At 46.0% G+C, this 14312-nt stretch overlaps 1 protein-coding gene across 5 annotated transcripts in view; it reads right to left on the bottom strand.

Annotated features, from left to right (window-relative positions):
* The window catches only part of LOC122544492 (Fc receptor-like protein 5), a 38159-nt gene that overhangs the window by 22141 nt on the left and 1706 nt on the right, over positions 1 to 14312 (bottom strand). Inside the window, exons 1-2 of one of the 5 annotated variants that reach the window (XM_087984632.1) lie at positions 7932 to 8368; positions 827 to 944 (exon numbers count right to left, since the gene is read on the bottom strand). In XM_087984632.1, the coding sequence (XP_087840758.1) occupies positions 827 to 944; positions 7932 to 7940 (127 nt within the window). In that variant the 5' untranslated portion in view covers positions 7941 to 8368. Of the gene's footprint in view, positions 1 to 826; positions 945 to 7931; positions 8369 to 14312 lie in introns of those variants that run through there. The other 4 variants (XM_087984631.1, XM_087984633.1, XM_087984635.1 and 1 more) reach the window with 4 other exon arrangements.

The raw sequence follows: 14312 nt of genomic DNA, 5'->3' as shown, positions 1-14312 counted from the left end.
TTGCAAATTCACATCTAAATCCTTCAATGAAATGAGAGTTTCTGCTTCTCCAACAGGAAGTGAGTTCCAGATTCCCCACTACCCTCTGCTGAAAATATTTTGCCTGACATCCCTGTCTAAAACCCCTGACCTTTGCTTCCCATCTATGCATTCCGTCTGTCCATCCCCGTTATTAATCCCTCCACATCAAGGGGCAAATATGTCCCCTGTCTACTCTAGCCATGCCCCTTTGTCATTTTATACACCTCAATCATGTCTCACCCCCATCCACATTCCCAATCGCGTCTGTTCCGAGGAAAACAACCTCCGTCTCTTTAAGTTCTCTCCATCACTGAAATTCACCAGCCCCCAAGGCAACAACTTGGTAAATCTCCTAATGTTGGTGAAAAATGATGTTATATACAGTCACTGCTCAGTGACATATTTCGCCTATATATTGTTACCGATTGTGCTTCCCTTTGTGGGATTCTGAAATTCTACTGATTGGTCCAAGACTTAATATTTTTAGATCTTAGTGCACATGTCTGTGTAACTTGCATCCTTTCCTGAGAAGATCAAATTATATTGCACAAAGCGGGAACAAAGGACATTTACTTAAAACGATTATTCCTTTCTCTCCCTCTCAAAATATGATCGTCCATGTTGTCAACTTGTTTCATTCCATATTTTTGCCAAGTTTTTTTTTTATGTTGGCCACAGTCATTAGATCCTGCTTTTTGGATCTGAGAAGGAAGCGTGGGGTTATCTACTGCAGAATTTAACTTCGCGTTAGTGGGTAGCAGTTCAGGTTTGTCAGGGATAAGGTTCCTTTATAACACACACTTACAGAGGATCAGAAGCACGGAGATCTGCAACATTTCCCACGCAGTTTTGTCACACAGCAGTTTCCAACTCAGTGTGACCTGGTGGCTGTTACATCTATGCCTTCTCTCTCTTACATTTACCTGTAACCAAAGATGATAAGTTTAGAAACAGCAAAATAAGTATGCTCTCTCCATACGCTAGTTTTGTTTGGTTTTTAGCAGTAGTGTGGGAAAAAAAGCTGCAGGAGCAAAGAAGCAAGTCCGGACTGGGACTCTCTCTCTCTCTCTCTGGTTCTCTCCTGTAAGACCCTGTGTTTGATTTTACCTTTTGTACCAATGGGTGTTTATGGGGATTGTTGCGAGTATTGGCACAGCACAATTAAGTTGGAATAATCTGTTGGGCTTCTGGATAAATTCGATTATTCTGTACTCTGCTCTCTTTTGGTTATGTTTCATTCAGTAATCTTGTAAGTCAAAATTGTTTTGCTTATAACAAGGTGGGTTGGCCATTTGCAACACTTGTGGGAATTCCACCTAACACCTGCTTAAAACAACTAGTAACGTTAGGGTCTTGGCTACTGTCTTGAAATGTTTTGGGGGGTCTGGCCTGGTTCATAATAACAGGAACAGCAATAGGCCATTTAGCCCCTCGAACATTTCCCACCAGTCAATAGTTGATCTGCAGCCTAACTCCACATACCTGACTTTGGCCCCTGTCTCCTTCATAACGTTGCTGAACAAACATTGATGCATCTCGGATAGAAAACTAACAACTTATCGAGCATCCACTGTAGTTTATGGAAGAGAGTTCCAAACATTCACACGCTTTGTCTTCCTCACATGTCTCCTGAACAGTCCGGTCCCAAGCCTCAGACAATGCCGTCTCCATTTCTGGAATACCCAACCAGTGATAATAGCTTCCCTTTATTCCACCACCGCCCCCTCCCCCCCGCCGCCACCACCCCGCCCCCCCCCCCCCCCCCCGTCCGTCTTTTCCTGTCAATTTCTTTGATCAGGTCACCCCTTAATCGTCTAAATTCTGGGGAAAACATGCCTTATTTGTGCAATCTGTCCTCATAATTTAACACCTAAAGTCCAGCTCCCATTCTTGCCAACCTCCGTTGTACTGCCACCTACACCAAACTGTCCTTCCTACCACTGAGTTTGGAACAGCACTGCACCCGATGGAAAAGAAAAGCAAAAATCGCTGGAGGAACTCAGCAGATCTGACAGCATCTGTTGGGAGGGAGAGAGAGAGAACAGCAGAGTTAATATTCCAGTTTACAAGCACAGGGACTACTGCAGAAAACTCAACAGGTCTGATAGCACCTGTGTAGAGAGTAAGAAACAGCTATGGGCCAAACACAGGCTAGTTCAGTTTGGGAAATCTGTGAGGGATGGATGAGTTGGGATGGAGGACCTGTTTCCGCACTGTAGCACTCTATAACTCCAGTCCATGTAGCTGTCCAGGATTAGACTCTGACCTGGTCACTGGGAAATTTGAAGCAGATTGGGGTACAACGTTAAGGTTTCCTGAAAACGTTTCTTTTCCCAGAGTCTTTGCTGCTGACAGGACCAGAGAGAAACCACAGCCAACTTCAGTCTGACCGCCATCTCCGAGAGAGAGAGAGAGAGATACAGGAAACTTCCCGTGATTCATGTTGCTCATTTGCACCCCCATCCTGATCCACCCCTCCATAAGAGGGAACACCACGTCAAACATTGGAATGAGTTTTATCAGAGTTTAACAGCCAGCACTGAGGTTGAATACACCTCAGCAGCTGTCATGACAATGATATAATGTCAGGGCTCTTTCTGCCGTTAAACCAGCAGCATCCGTGACTAAAATAGAAATCACTGGAGAAAGTGAAAGCAAACAAATCGTGCAGCCCACCAAGACAGAGTGACTAACCATTTCCCCATCTTTATACCCACCCATTTTATATCTCTACTCTGCTTTCACCACAATTAATAGCCCATTTGTCCTTTAAATTCACCCCTTCTTGATCGAGAGTATTGCAAACTCCATTTTCCCCATCCCTTTCAGTTCTAACGAAGAGTCACTGGACTCGTAATGTTAACTTTGTTTCTCTCTGTGGTTCTCCAGCACTTTCTTTGTTTATAACGAGCAACATAGAACATAGAACAGTCTAGCACAGGTACAGGACCTACTGCCCCCGATGTTGTGTCAAACGGAACATCAAATGAAACTGACCCTCTCGGCTTGTTCTTGGTCTGCTCTCGATTCCTTGAAGTCTCAAATGCTTCCCTAAAATTCCCTGAAATGCCCTTACTGTGCCGGCTTTAATCAGCATCCCTGACAGTGCCTTCAGGACTCCTCCCACTCTCTGTGTAAAAACAACTTGCACCTCATATCTCCTTTGAAATTCCCTCCTCATATTAAATGACTGAACCTTATTAGCTCAAATTTTAACTACCAGAAAAAGATTCTGACCGTCAACCCAATCTATGCAAAGCATAATTTTATAAACTTCTATCAAATTCCCCCTCAGCCTCCACTGCTCAAGGGAAAATAATCCAAGTTTTTTTTTTCCCAGTCTCTCATTGTATTCATATCCTCTAATCCAGGCAGCATCCTGGTAAACCAATAGGGCGTGCTTGCAAATTCTCCACATTCTTCCTGTAATGTGGCGACCAGAATTGAACACAACACTCTAAGCATAGTCTAATCAACGTCTTATGAAGCTACAATATTACACCCTGACTCTTGTATTAATTCCCCATTCTCTAAAGGCAAGTATGCCGTACGCCTTCTTTACCACCTTATCTATTGCGTAGCTACTTTCAGGGAGCTATACACTTGTTCCCTAATATCCCTCTGTACATCAATGCTGGATGATTAACTGGATAGTTTTCCTTAACATTTGTTCACGCGAAGTGTAGCACTTCACATTTACATGGATTAATTTCCATCTGCCATTTCTCTGCCCATATCTACATCTGATGTGTGTCCTGCTTTATCTTATGACAACCCTCTACACTCTGTTTAACACCACTGTCTTCTCTTTATCATTTGAAAACTTACTAACCCACTTATCTGCACTTTCATCTGAGTAAGTTATGTAATCACAAAATGCAGAGATCCAAATACGGATCCCTGTGGAACACCACCAGTCATAAACCTACAACTTGAACACCATTCTTCCACCATTAACTCTATCTTTTTTGTGGAGAAAGTGAGGTCTGCAGATGCTGGAGATCAAAGTTGAAACTTTATTGCTGGAACAGCACAGCAGGTCAGGCAGCATCCAGGGAACAGGAGATTCGACGTTTCGGGCACAGGCCCTTCTTCAGGAATGAGCAGAGAGTGTTCAGCAGGAGAAGATAAAAGGTAGGGAGGAGGGACTTGGAGGAGGGGAGTTGGAAATGTGATAGGTGGAAAGAGGTCAAGGTGAGGGTGATAGGTCGGAGTAGGGTGGAGGCGGAGAGGTCAAGAAGAAGACTGCAGGTCAGGAAGGCGGTGCCGGGCTGGAAGGATCCGGCTGAGACAAGGTGGGGGGAGGGGGGATGAAGAAGCTGGTGAAGTCCAAGTTCATCCCCTGCGGTTGGAGGGTTCCCAGTCGGAAGATAAGACGCTCCTCCTCCGACCGTCGGGTTGTTGTGGTTTGGCGGTGGATGAGTCCAATGACCTGCATATCCTCGGTGGAGTGGGAGGGGGAGTTGAAATGCTGTGCCACAGGTTGGTTGGGTTGGTTCGTCCGGGTGGCCCAGAGGTGCTCCCTGAATCGCTCCGCAAGTAGGCGGCCTGTCTCCCCAATATAGAGGAGGCCACACCGGCTGCAGCGGATGCAGTAGATGATGTGGGTGGAGGTGCAGGTGAATCTGTGGCGGATATGGAAGTTTCCCTTGGGGCCTTGGAGAGAAGTGAGGGGGGAGGTGTGGGCGCAAGTGTTGCACCTCCTGCGGTTGCAAGGGAAGGTGCCGGGAGTGGTGGTTGGGTCGGTGGGGGGTGTGGATCTGACAAGGGAGTCGCGGAGGGAGTGGTCTCTACGGAAAGCTGATAGGGGAGGGGAGGGAAATATATCCTTGGTGCTGGGGTCTGTTTGGAGGTGGCGGAAGTGACGGCGGATGATGCGCTGTACATGGAGATTGGTGGGGTGGTAGGTGAGGACCAGTGGGGTTCTGTCCTGGTGGCGGTTGGAGGGGCGGGGCTCAAGGGCGGAGGAGCGGGAAGTGGAGGAGATGCGGTGGAGGGCACCGTCGACCACGTCGGGGGGGAAATTGCGGTCCTTGAAGAAGGAGGCCATCTGTGTCGTACGTATTTTGAACTGGTCCTCCTGGGAGCAGATGCGGCGGAGACGAAGGAATTGGGAGAATGGGATAGCGTTTTTACAGGGGGCAGGATGGGAGGAGGTGTAGTCCAGGTAGCTGTGGGAGTCGGTAGGTTTGTAGTAGAGTCCAGGTAGCTGTGGGAGTCGGTAGGTTTGTAGTAGAGTCCAGGTAGCTGTGGGAGTCGGTAGGTTTGTAGTAGAGTCCAGGTAGCTGTGGGAGTCGGTAGGTTTGTAGTAGAGTCCAGGTAGCTGTGGGAGTCGGTCCCACAGCTACCTGGACTGTGGGAGTCGGTCCTACCGACTCCCACAGCTACCTGGACTACACCTCCTCCCATCCTGCCCCCTGTAAAAACGCTATCCCATTCTCCCAATTCCTTCGTCTCCGCCGCATCTGCTCCCAGGAGGACCAGTTCAAAATACGTACAACACAGATGGCCTCCTTCTTCAAGGACCGCAATTTCCCCCCCGACGTGGTCGACGGTGCCCTCCACCGCATCTCCTCCACTTCCCGCTCCTCCGCCCTTGAGCCCCGCCCCTCCAACCGCCACCAGGACAGAACCCCACTGGTCCTCACCTACCACCCCACCAATCTCCATGTACAGCGCATCATCCGCCGTCACTTCCGCCACCTCCAAACAGACCCCAGCACCAAGGATATATTTCCCTCCCCTCCCCTATCAGCTTTCCGTAGAGACCACTCCCTCCGCGACTCCCTTGTCAGATCCACACCCCCCACCGACCCAACCACCACTCCCGGCACCTTCCCTTGCAACCGCAGGAGGTGCAACACTTGCGCCCACACCTCCCCCCTCACTTCTCTCCAAGGCCCCAAGGGAAACTTCCATATCCGCCACAGATTCACCTGCACCTCCACCCACATCATCTACTGCATCCGCTGCAGCCGGTGTGGCCTCCTCTATATTGGGGAGACAGGCCGCCTACTTGCGGAGCGATTCAGGGAGCACCTCTGGGCCACCCGGACGAACCAACCCAACCAACCTGTGGCACAGCATTTCAACTCCCCCTCCCACTCCACCGAGGATATGCAGGTCATTGGACTCATCCACCGCCAAACCACAACAACCCGACGGTCGGAGGAGGAGCGTCTTATCTTCCGACTGGGAACCCTCCAACCGCAGGGGATGAACTTGGACTTCACCAGCTTCTTCATCCCCCCTCCCCCCACCTTGTCTCAGCCGGATCCTTCCAGCCCGGCACCGCCTTCCTGACCTGCAGTCTTCTTCTTGACCTCTCCGCCTCCACCCTACTCCGACCTATCACCCTCACCTTGACCTCTTTCCACCTATCACATTTCCAACTCCCCTCCTCCAAGTCCCTCCTCCCTACCTTTTATCTTCTCCTGCTGAACACTCTCTGCTCTATCTTTTTTGTGCAAGCCAATTCTGAATCCACACAACCGAGTCACTGTGGATCCCATGCATCTTAATCTTCTGGACGAGCCAACCAAGAGGGGCCTTGTCGGAAGCTTTACTAAAATCTAAGAAAATAATACACACAGCTCTACCCTCATCGATCACCTTTATCACCTGCTTGTAAACTCCAATCAAATTGGTAAGGCATGTACTGATTCGGCCATGATTTTCCAAATGTGCACAAATCCTGAGGAATTCTCTCCAATAGCTTCCCGACGACTGAGCTGAGAGTCACTAGTCTATGGTTTTATCCATTATCCCTATTTTCCTCCTTGAACAAAGGGACAGCATTAGGTACTTTACAGTCTTCTGGTACGTCTCCATTGGCTAGTGAGGCTACATAGACCTTAGCCAAGGCTCCAGAAAATTCCCTCTCTTGCCTCTCTCAATAACCTAGGGACTTGGGGTAGATACCTTCGGGCACTGCAGAATTATCCACCTTAATGCTTTTTAAGAGACCCAGCATCACTTCCCTCTTGATCTCAACATGCTGTAGCATATTAGTATGCTCCACATAAATCTCACTATCCTCCACATCCTTTTCCTGGGTAAATACCAATGCTCATTTAGAATCTCACCCACACCTTCTACCTCTAAACATAAGCTCCCTCCTTTTTCAATGACTGGTCTTACCTTCTCCCTCGTTATCCTCTGTTTACACTGAGACCTGCTGAGTTTCCCCAACACTTTCTGCGTTTATAATCTGTCACTTGAACACTGTTTTCTCTTTTTTTTCTCTCTCTCTCACTTCTGTTTTTGTTTATTATATTGCTCATTCACACACTCGCAATGTAGAAAATAACACTGTGACAACACCAATTTGCATATAGCAATTTTTGGAAACAGTCAAAAAGTATTGATTTTTTTTTCAAATCTATACTGTGCCACTGGCTCATCTGATTTTATTTTACAGCACAGAGCATTTACAATTATAAGCGATCAGACAATCAGGACTGACACGGGACCAGGAATGCGATAATAGGAATTGCAGTTTTCAAAAACACAAAAACTGTGGAGGATGCTGGAGATCTGAAACAAAACAGAAAGTGCTGGAAAAACTCAGCAAGTCTGGCTGCGTCTATGGAGAGCGAGTGAAGGAAAGGTAACGATACAGGTTATAAACGCAGGAAGTGCTAGAAAAACCCATCAGGTCTGACAGCATTGATGAGTAGATTCAGAACAGAATTTACTTTCCAGATTATGAACGCAGAAAGTACCGGAGAAACTCAGCAAGTGTGGTAGCATTTGTGAATACAGACAGTACAGAGCTAACGTGACAAATTATAGACACCAAAAGTACTGGAGAACCTCAGCAGGTCTGTCTGCTTGTGTGAATAAAGAGAGAACGGAGTTAACATTCCAGGTTACAAACACAGAAACCGTAGCTGTTGTGTGTGACCAACCTTCTGCATCCACTATAAGGAAGTGAACCGTTCTGTATAGTTCTGCAGATGCGAAAACGCCGATCCCCTGGGTAACTGAAGCATATCTTCCTCACTCTTACATTCAATTTCTGTCACACTGAACCAGAACATCCTACGAGCTTTCCCCTGATTGCTTGCTGCAGCTTCACACCAACCTTCTATCCTTACGAGACCCAACTGCCTGGAATGTGCTGATTTAGTGTCTGGCAGTTTCTCAGAAAGTTAAGTGCTTTTGTTGTTTGATTCTGAGAGAATAAAAGGAACTGTAGTGACCGGTGGAACAGTTGCGTCACTGTTTTGATGCTGTTTCCAATCAATGTTCCAGTCAGTCCCCGCTCCCTGGGGGCCACTGAAAACAACCCGAGTGCTGGAACCATTTTGAGCAGAGGTCTCTGTGGGGCAAGAGGTTTCCATTCTGTAAATGCCATGTTCAGTGGAGCTCAGCGAGTGAGAGGGGGATTGCTGAAGTGAAATTGTGTGTCTGAACAAAACGGTAACTGAAAGTGCCGACTGATGGATATTTAACAGACTGGAGGCTTGGCTGCTTCTCACATCTGGTGTATGAGTGGAAGGTAATGCAGGAACACAGGTCTGCTGTAGCTCCTTGTTCAGTGAGATTAGACTGAAACACCCTCAATGGATATTGGCAACTAAGTGCAACAGCATTAACAACACTTCCCCTTAGATTATAAAGACAACTTATTATCTTAATGGAGCAATACTTCAGGCTGATTCAGTGCAGAGGGATCTGGGTGTCCTTGTGCATGAATCTTGGAAAGATAGTGAAATAACGCCACGAGGCTGCTATCCCATAACCAAGTCCCCCTTCATTTACATGTGCATAGTACATCACACTGACCAATCTGGCTCAGAACCTGTTCCTACAATGAACAGAACCCCTGCCACTCCTGTTTATATCTGTCAGTCAGGGCTCGAACCAGGTTAGAAGCACCAATCATGGAATTTTGGTTCTATGGGGTTTACCTAGCTGACCTCCCTCATCCCATTCACTACGTCCCACCTTCCCTCAGTACATAGACCTGTTCTTTTTCCCATAGATTCTCCTCGGGCGTTTTAGTGTCAGGTCCAGTCCTTCTAACTCTGCCTTGAATACTGACGCTTATATTGTACCGTAGCCCGCCTCTTGCTCGTGGAGTATGTGGGAAGGAAGTTATCATCTTCCTCAGACATTAATGGTGTTGAGGCTGTGACATGTGCTGTGTCCAATTCATTCTGAGAGGTTTCTTCGAGAAGAGGTGGAGGGGGAGAACCCACAGGTTCTGAAAGCTTTGCTGGATCTGAGGGGATGGGGTGTGTTTTGCTCCTACCCAGTTTTGAGGTTGTAGCTTTCCATGTGCTTATTCAGAATTGCATCTCCTAATCAATATCTGTATGTTATGGGATGGACCTCGAGTCGTCATGTCTCTTACCCATGTAGAGCCATTCCTATGGTTTCAACACCAAGCTTCATCCCCTAAAGTAAACTGTCTCTCCAACTTAGAGGAGTCTTGGGTCCATCACTGAGTGCTCCTGATGCCGTTTCACCCTCTCCCTCAGGTCCAGGAAGATCATGTTTAACCTGGTGTGGAGACTTCTCCCCATTAGCAACTCTGCATTAGAGCTGTCCCCGTAGCTGTGTGTAAGGAGTGGTCCTATAACTGAACAGGAATCGGGACAGGTTGGTATCATGTGAAGCTGTAAGCTGTATCTTTAAGAAGAAAGTGAGGACTTCAGCTGCTGGAGACCAGAGTCAAAACATGTGGCACTGGAAAAGTACAGCAGGCCAGGCAGCATCCGAGGGACAGTGGAATCGATGTTTTGGGCATTCCTCATTAAGGGCACATTCCCGAAGGATCAACTCTCCTGCTTTGCTTTCCTAGTGCCACACTTCTTGAAGGTGTTTCTTGAAGCCTTCCTTCAACGTTTGGTCTGCTCTTTCTGCCAGACCACTGAGCGATGGGTGGTATGGAGCTATACTTCCATGCTAAATGCTATTTGCCTTTATGAAATTGGAGTGTTGAGACAAAGGGCCAGGTGGAGTCCATTGAGTATGAGTTTCCTGATTGAGGCCATGAACTTTGAACAATTAGGGGGATCTGGCTGACAGATAAAGACAGGAGTTTCAGATGAGACCCCAGAAAGCAGTCTCCTCTATTGATAGAAACCTGTGTGGACAGTCATTTTAGTTTACTTCTGGGAATCCTTATCCAATTACAATTGCAGGCATGCATGGCTCATGCCCAGCTTTGTGAAGAACAGCAACCTGCCAGATTTGCATATTAGTCCTCTACTTGAGGGATCGGGTCGTTACCCAGCTGCTAAAAGCAGTTCGTTATTTCAAAATCCCACAAAGGGAAATCAACCCATTGTGCCTCACAACTGGTATATAGCTCCTTGAAAGTGGAGTCGCAGGTAGATAGGATAGTAAGAAGGCGCTTGGTATGCTTTCCTTTATTGGTCAGAGTATTGAGTACAGGAGTTGGGAAGTCATGTTGTGGCTGTACAGGACATTTGTTAGGCCACCATTGGAATACTGCGTGCAATTCTGGTCTCCTTCCTATCGGAAAGATGTTGTGAAACTTGAAAGGGTTCAGAAAAGATGTACAAGGATGTTGCCAGGGTTGGAGGATCTGAGCTACAGGGCGAGGCTGAACAGGCTGGGGCTGTTTTCCCTGGAGCGTCGGAGGCTGAGGGGTGACCTTATAGACGTTTACAAAATTATGAGGGGCATAGATAGGATAAATAGGCAAAGTCTTTTCCCTGGAGTCGGGGGGTCCAGAACTAGAGGGCATAGGTTTAGAGTGAGAGGGGAAAGAAACAAAAGAGACCTAAGGGGCAACTTTGTTGCGCAGAGGGTAGTACATGTATGGAATGAGCTGCCAGAGGATGTGGTGGAGGCTGGTACAATTGCAATATTTCAGAGACATTTGAAAGGGTATATGAATAGGAAGGGTTTGGAGGGATATGGGCCAGGTGCTGGCAGGAGGGACTAGATTGGGTTGGGATATCTGGTCGGCATGGACGGTTGGACCAAAGGGTCTGTTTCCATGCTGAACATCTCCAAGACTCTATGACTCTATGGTATGACTAGTGATGTCCACTCTGCAAACTGGACAGGTTTGATGATGCCTTCGCTTTCCAGCCTCTTGATATCTGCCTCTACTTTTACACATCAAATTAATGGCACTGGACGGGCCTCGTCAAATTATGGAATTGCTTCTTGGCCTCTTTGATCGTCCCTGCAGCCTGTAGCAGTGAATCACTGAACCAGGGAGCAGGGTTTGGTTCCACCCTCAGACAACTACCTGTGTGGAGTTTGCATTTTCACCCGATGGCTCCATGGGTTTCCTCCTGATCCTCCAATTTCCTCCCACAGTCTAAGGATGTGCAGGTTAGTTTGAATAGCTAAGCCTAATTGCCTTTTTTGCAGATTAACCCTGGGAAGTGCAGGGTTACAGGAGATGTCTGGGTGGGGTACTCTTCGGAAGACCAGTGTGAACTCGATGGGCAAATGACCTTCTTTCCTACAGTAGATATTCTATTCTATAAGCTTGTTGAAAAAAAAACATTGCCAATACTTAATTAGGACTTTAGACAGGCAGTCGTTTTTCAATTGGAAAATGTTGGGCTAATCAAGTTGAATCTTTCTTCAATAATTTCACCATCAAGTTTGGGCCCGAGGCTTTCAGTACAGTCAGTGCTGACTGAATCAGTGGCTTCTCACAAGAGGCCAGAACCGAAGTTGTATCCTTAATTGGTAGGAGTCAAAAGCAATATAACTGTTCCAAATCAGCTATAAGTGGACTTTCCCGGGTGTGCACAATCCCAGATACCAAATTGTGAGTTCTGTTACTCAATTCAGGCCTACTGGACATCATGTGCTGTCTTTTGTCCACATATAAACAGGAACCACAATCACTTGCTGGCCTGCATGAGTACAATTTTTAAACATGAACCATTCACTATCCGTCAGCAACCACTTTAATATGGCTCCACAATCCATCTTGCTAATTCATGCTTCTTAAATCATACATCCCTTTATTTAGATCCAGGACCCTAGCCTCTAGTTCACCTACTTGGCTCTTCATCTTCATGAAGAATGCTGTCACATTATAGTCACTGTTCTCCAAAGGATCTTTGTATAACAAGAGCTTTAATGCAAAATTTCTCATTGTGAAGTATCCCATCCAGATTAGGCTGTTGTCCAGTTGGTTCTTCAAGGATAAAGGGCCATTCCCATTCACTCTTTGAGACGATGGCTTCCCAACACTTTCACAAGGGCAACTAGGAACAGGCAATAAATACTGGCCAGCCAGTGACACTCATATCCCTCAAATCAATTTAAAAAATATACATACACGTGCTCATGAAAACATTCCACCATTTTGTTTTGTCAAATGTCTATGTCAATTTAAAGTCACTCAAGATTACCGTTGCACTGTTATTGTAAGAACCTCTGATGTCTTGCTGAATGTCTGATTACACTTGTAGGAAGGCTAATGGAACGTTAATCCATTATTACACGAGAATTTGAGTACAGGAGCAGTTAAGGTTTGTTTCAAATGCATACGATTTTGGTTCAGCTGTACCTGCAGGTCTGTGTGGAGTTTGGTCTCCTTATTTCAGAAAATATGTTATTTCCATGTAGAGAGAGAGCCATGAAGATTCACCAGATTTGCCCCTGGGATGGGGCCAACATCCTATAAAGAGACAGTGGGCAAACTGGCATTGGATGGATGCGCGATGATATTATTGAAAATAAAGTAACACAATTCTTAAAGAGACATGTTGCCTATAGTTTGAATATTTGCTGATTGCAGGAAATGAGAACCGGGCAGCATTTTAAAGTAAGTGGGATTTCAAAGATGATGGTTTATTTTGTTCTGCTCATTAGATGGTAATCTTTTAGAATTATCTACCTGCAGGGTGCTAAGATCACTCCTTCACTGTATATGTTTAAGATGGACGCTGCTAAATTTCTCATCACCAATCTTCAAGTAGGTTATGGGATGGAGTGTGTAAAATGCATTGTAGTGCTCAATCAGCCATGATCGTATTCAGTAGGACAGCAGGTTGATTGGGATGAATCGCCCACTCCTGTTATTACGTTCCTCTGTTGTGAAAGAAATGGATCTGGTTTCTTTTCTCTCAGAAATTCACTCAAGTACTTTCCTTCTCTAACAATGAAATATTGATCTAAAATGCACAACTTATACAGTTGTTGGCTCAAAAACTTGTTTTCTGAATTAGTGGCCATGAACATGTAGTCATAGTTTCATAGAGAAAGACAGCATGGAAACAGACCCTTAGGTCGAATTTGTCCATGCCCAACAGATATCCTAAATCAATCTGGTTGCAGAGGATGAGAACCGGGCTAGTACTTGGCCCATATCGCTGTTACCATTCCTATTCGCATTCCCATACAGATGTCTTTTAAATGTTGCAATTGTACCAGCCTCCATCACTTTCTCTGGCAGCCTATTCGTTACTTGCACCATGCTTTGCTTGAAAACGTTACCCCTTAAGTCCCTTTTAAATTTTGCTCCTTTCACCCTAAATCTATGCATTCCAGTTTTGATCAAATACCACCACCCAAACTACCACCACCCCAGGGAAAAGATTTTGTATGTTTACCTTTTGTATGTTTACCATAGCTGGAAATGTGTTGCTGGAAAAGCGCAGCAGGTCAGGCAGCATCCAGGGAACAGGAGAATCGACGTTTCGGGTATCCATGCCACTGATGATCTTGTAATCTCCAAAAGGTTACAAACCTCAGCCACTGACTTTTCAGAGAAAACAGCCCCAGCCTACTCAGCCTCTCCCGAAAGCTCAAGTCCTCCAATCCTGGTAACATCCTTGTAAATCTTTTCTGAACCCTTTTAAGCTTCACAACATCCTTCCTGTAGGAGGGAGACCAGATTGCATGCAATATTGCGAAAGTATGAGATTATACTACAACTGTCCTTTGTCTCAGAGAAGGATTGAAGATTATCCACGACTGAATCAAGCCTCATCAAAGCAAGTATTTCCAGTAAGTACATCTGACAAATATGTGTTTCTGTAAACGACAGCTTCACCACATCTTAATTTAACTCTCGACCTGGCAAAGCAGCGTTGGCAACTTTGTTTATTTCTCGTATATTATAGGTAAGGTGGGGTCTAACGGTAGAAATGTTGCATGTGACGATAGATAGTCAGATAGATAGATAGATAGATAGATAGATAGATAGTCAGATAGATAGTCAGATAGATAGATAGATAGTCAGATAGATAGATAGATAGTCAGATAGATAGATAGATAGTCAGATAGTCAGATAGTCAGATAGTCAGATAGTCAGATAGATAGTCAGATAGTCAGAT

This window comes from Chiloscyllium plagiosum, unplaced genomic scaffold (genome assembly GCF_037043375.1).
Source record: "Chiloscyllium plagiosum isolate Xiang-an unplaced genomic scaffold, Cpla_swu_hap1 HiC_scaffold_49, whole genome shotgun sequence".
In the NCBI taxonomy this organism is placed as follows: domain Eukaryota; kingdom Metazoa; phylum Chordata; class Chondrichthyes; order Orectolobiformes; family Hemiscylliidae; genus Chiloscyllium; species Chiloscyllium plagiosum.
Note: the sequence above shows the minus strand (reverse complement) of the source record. Positions and strands in the feature narration are given on the sequence as shown.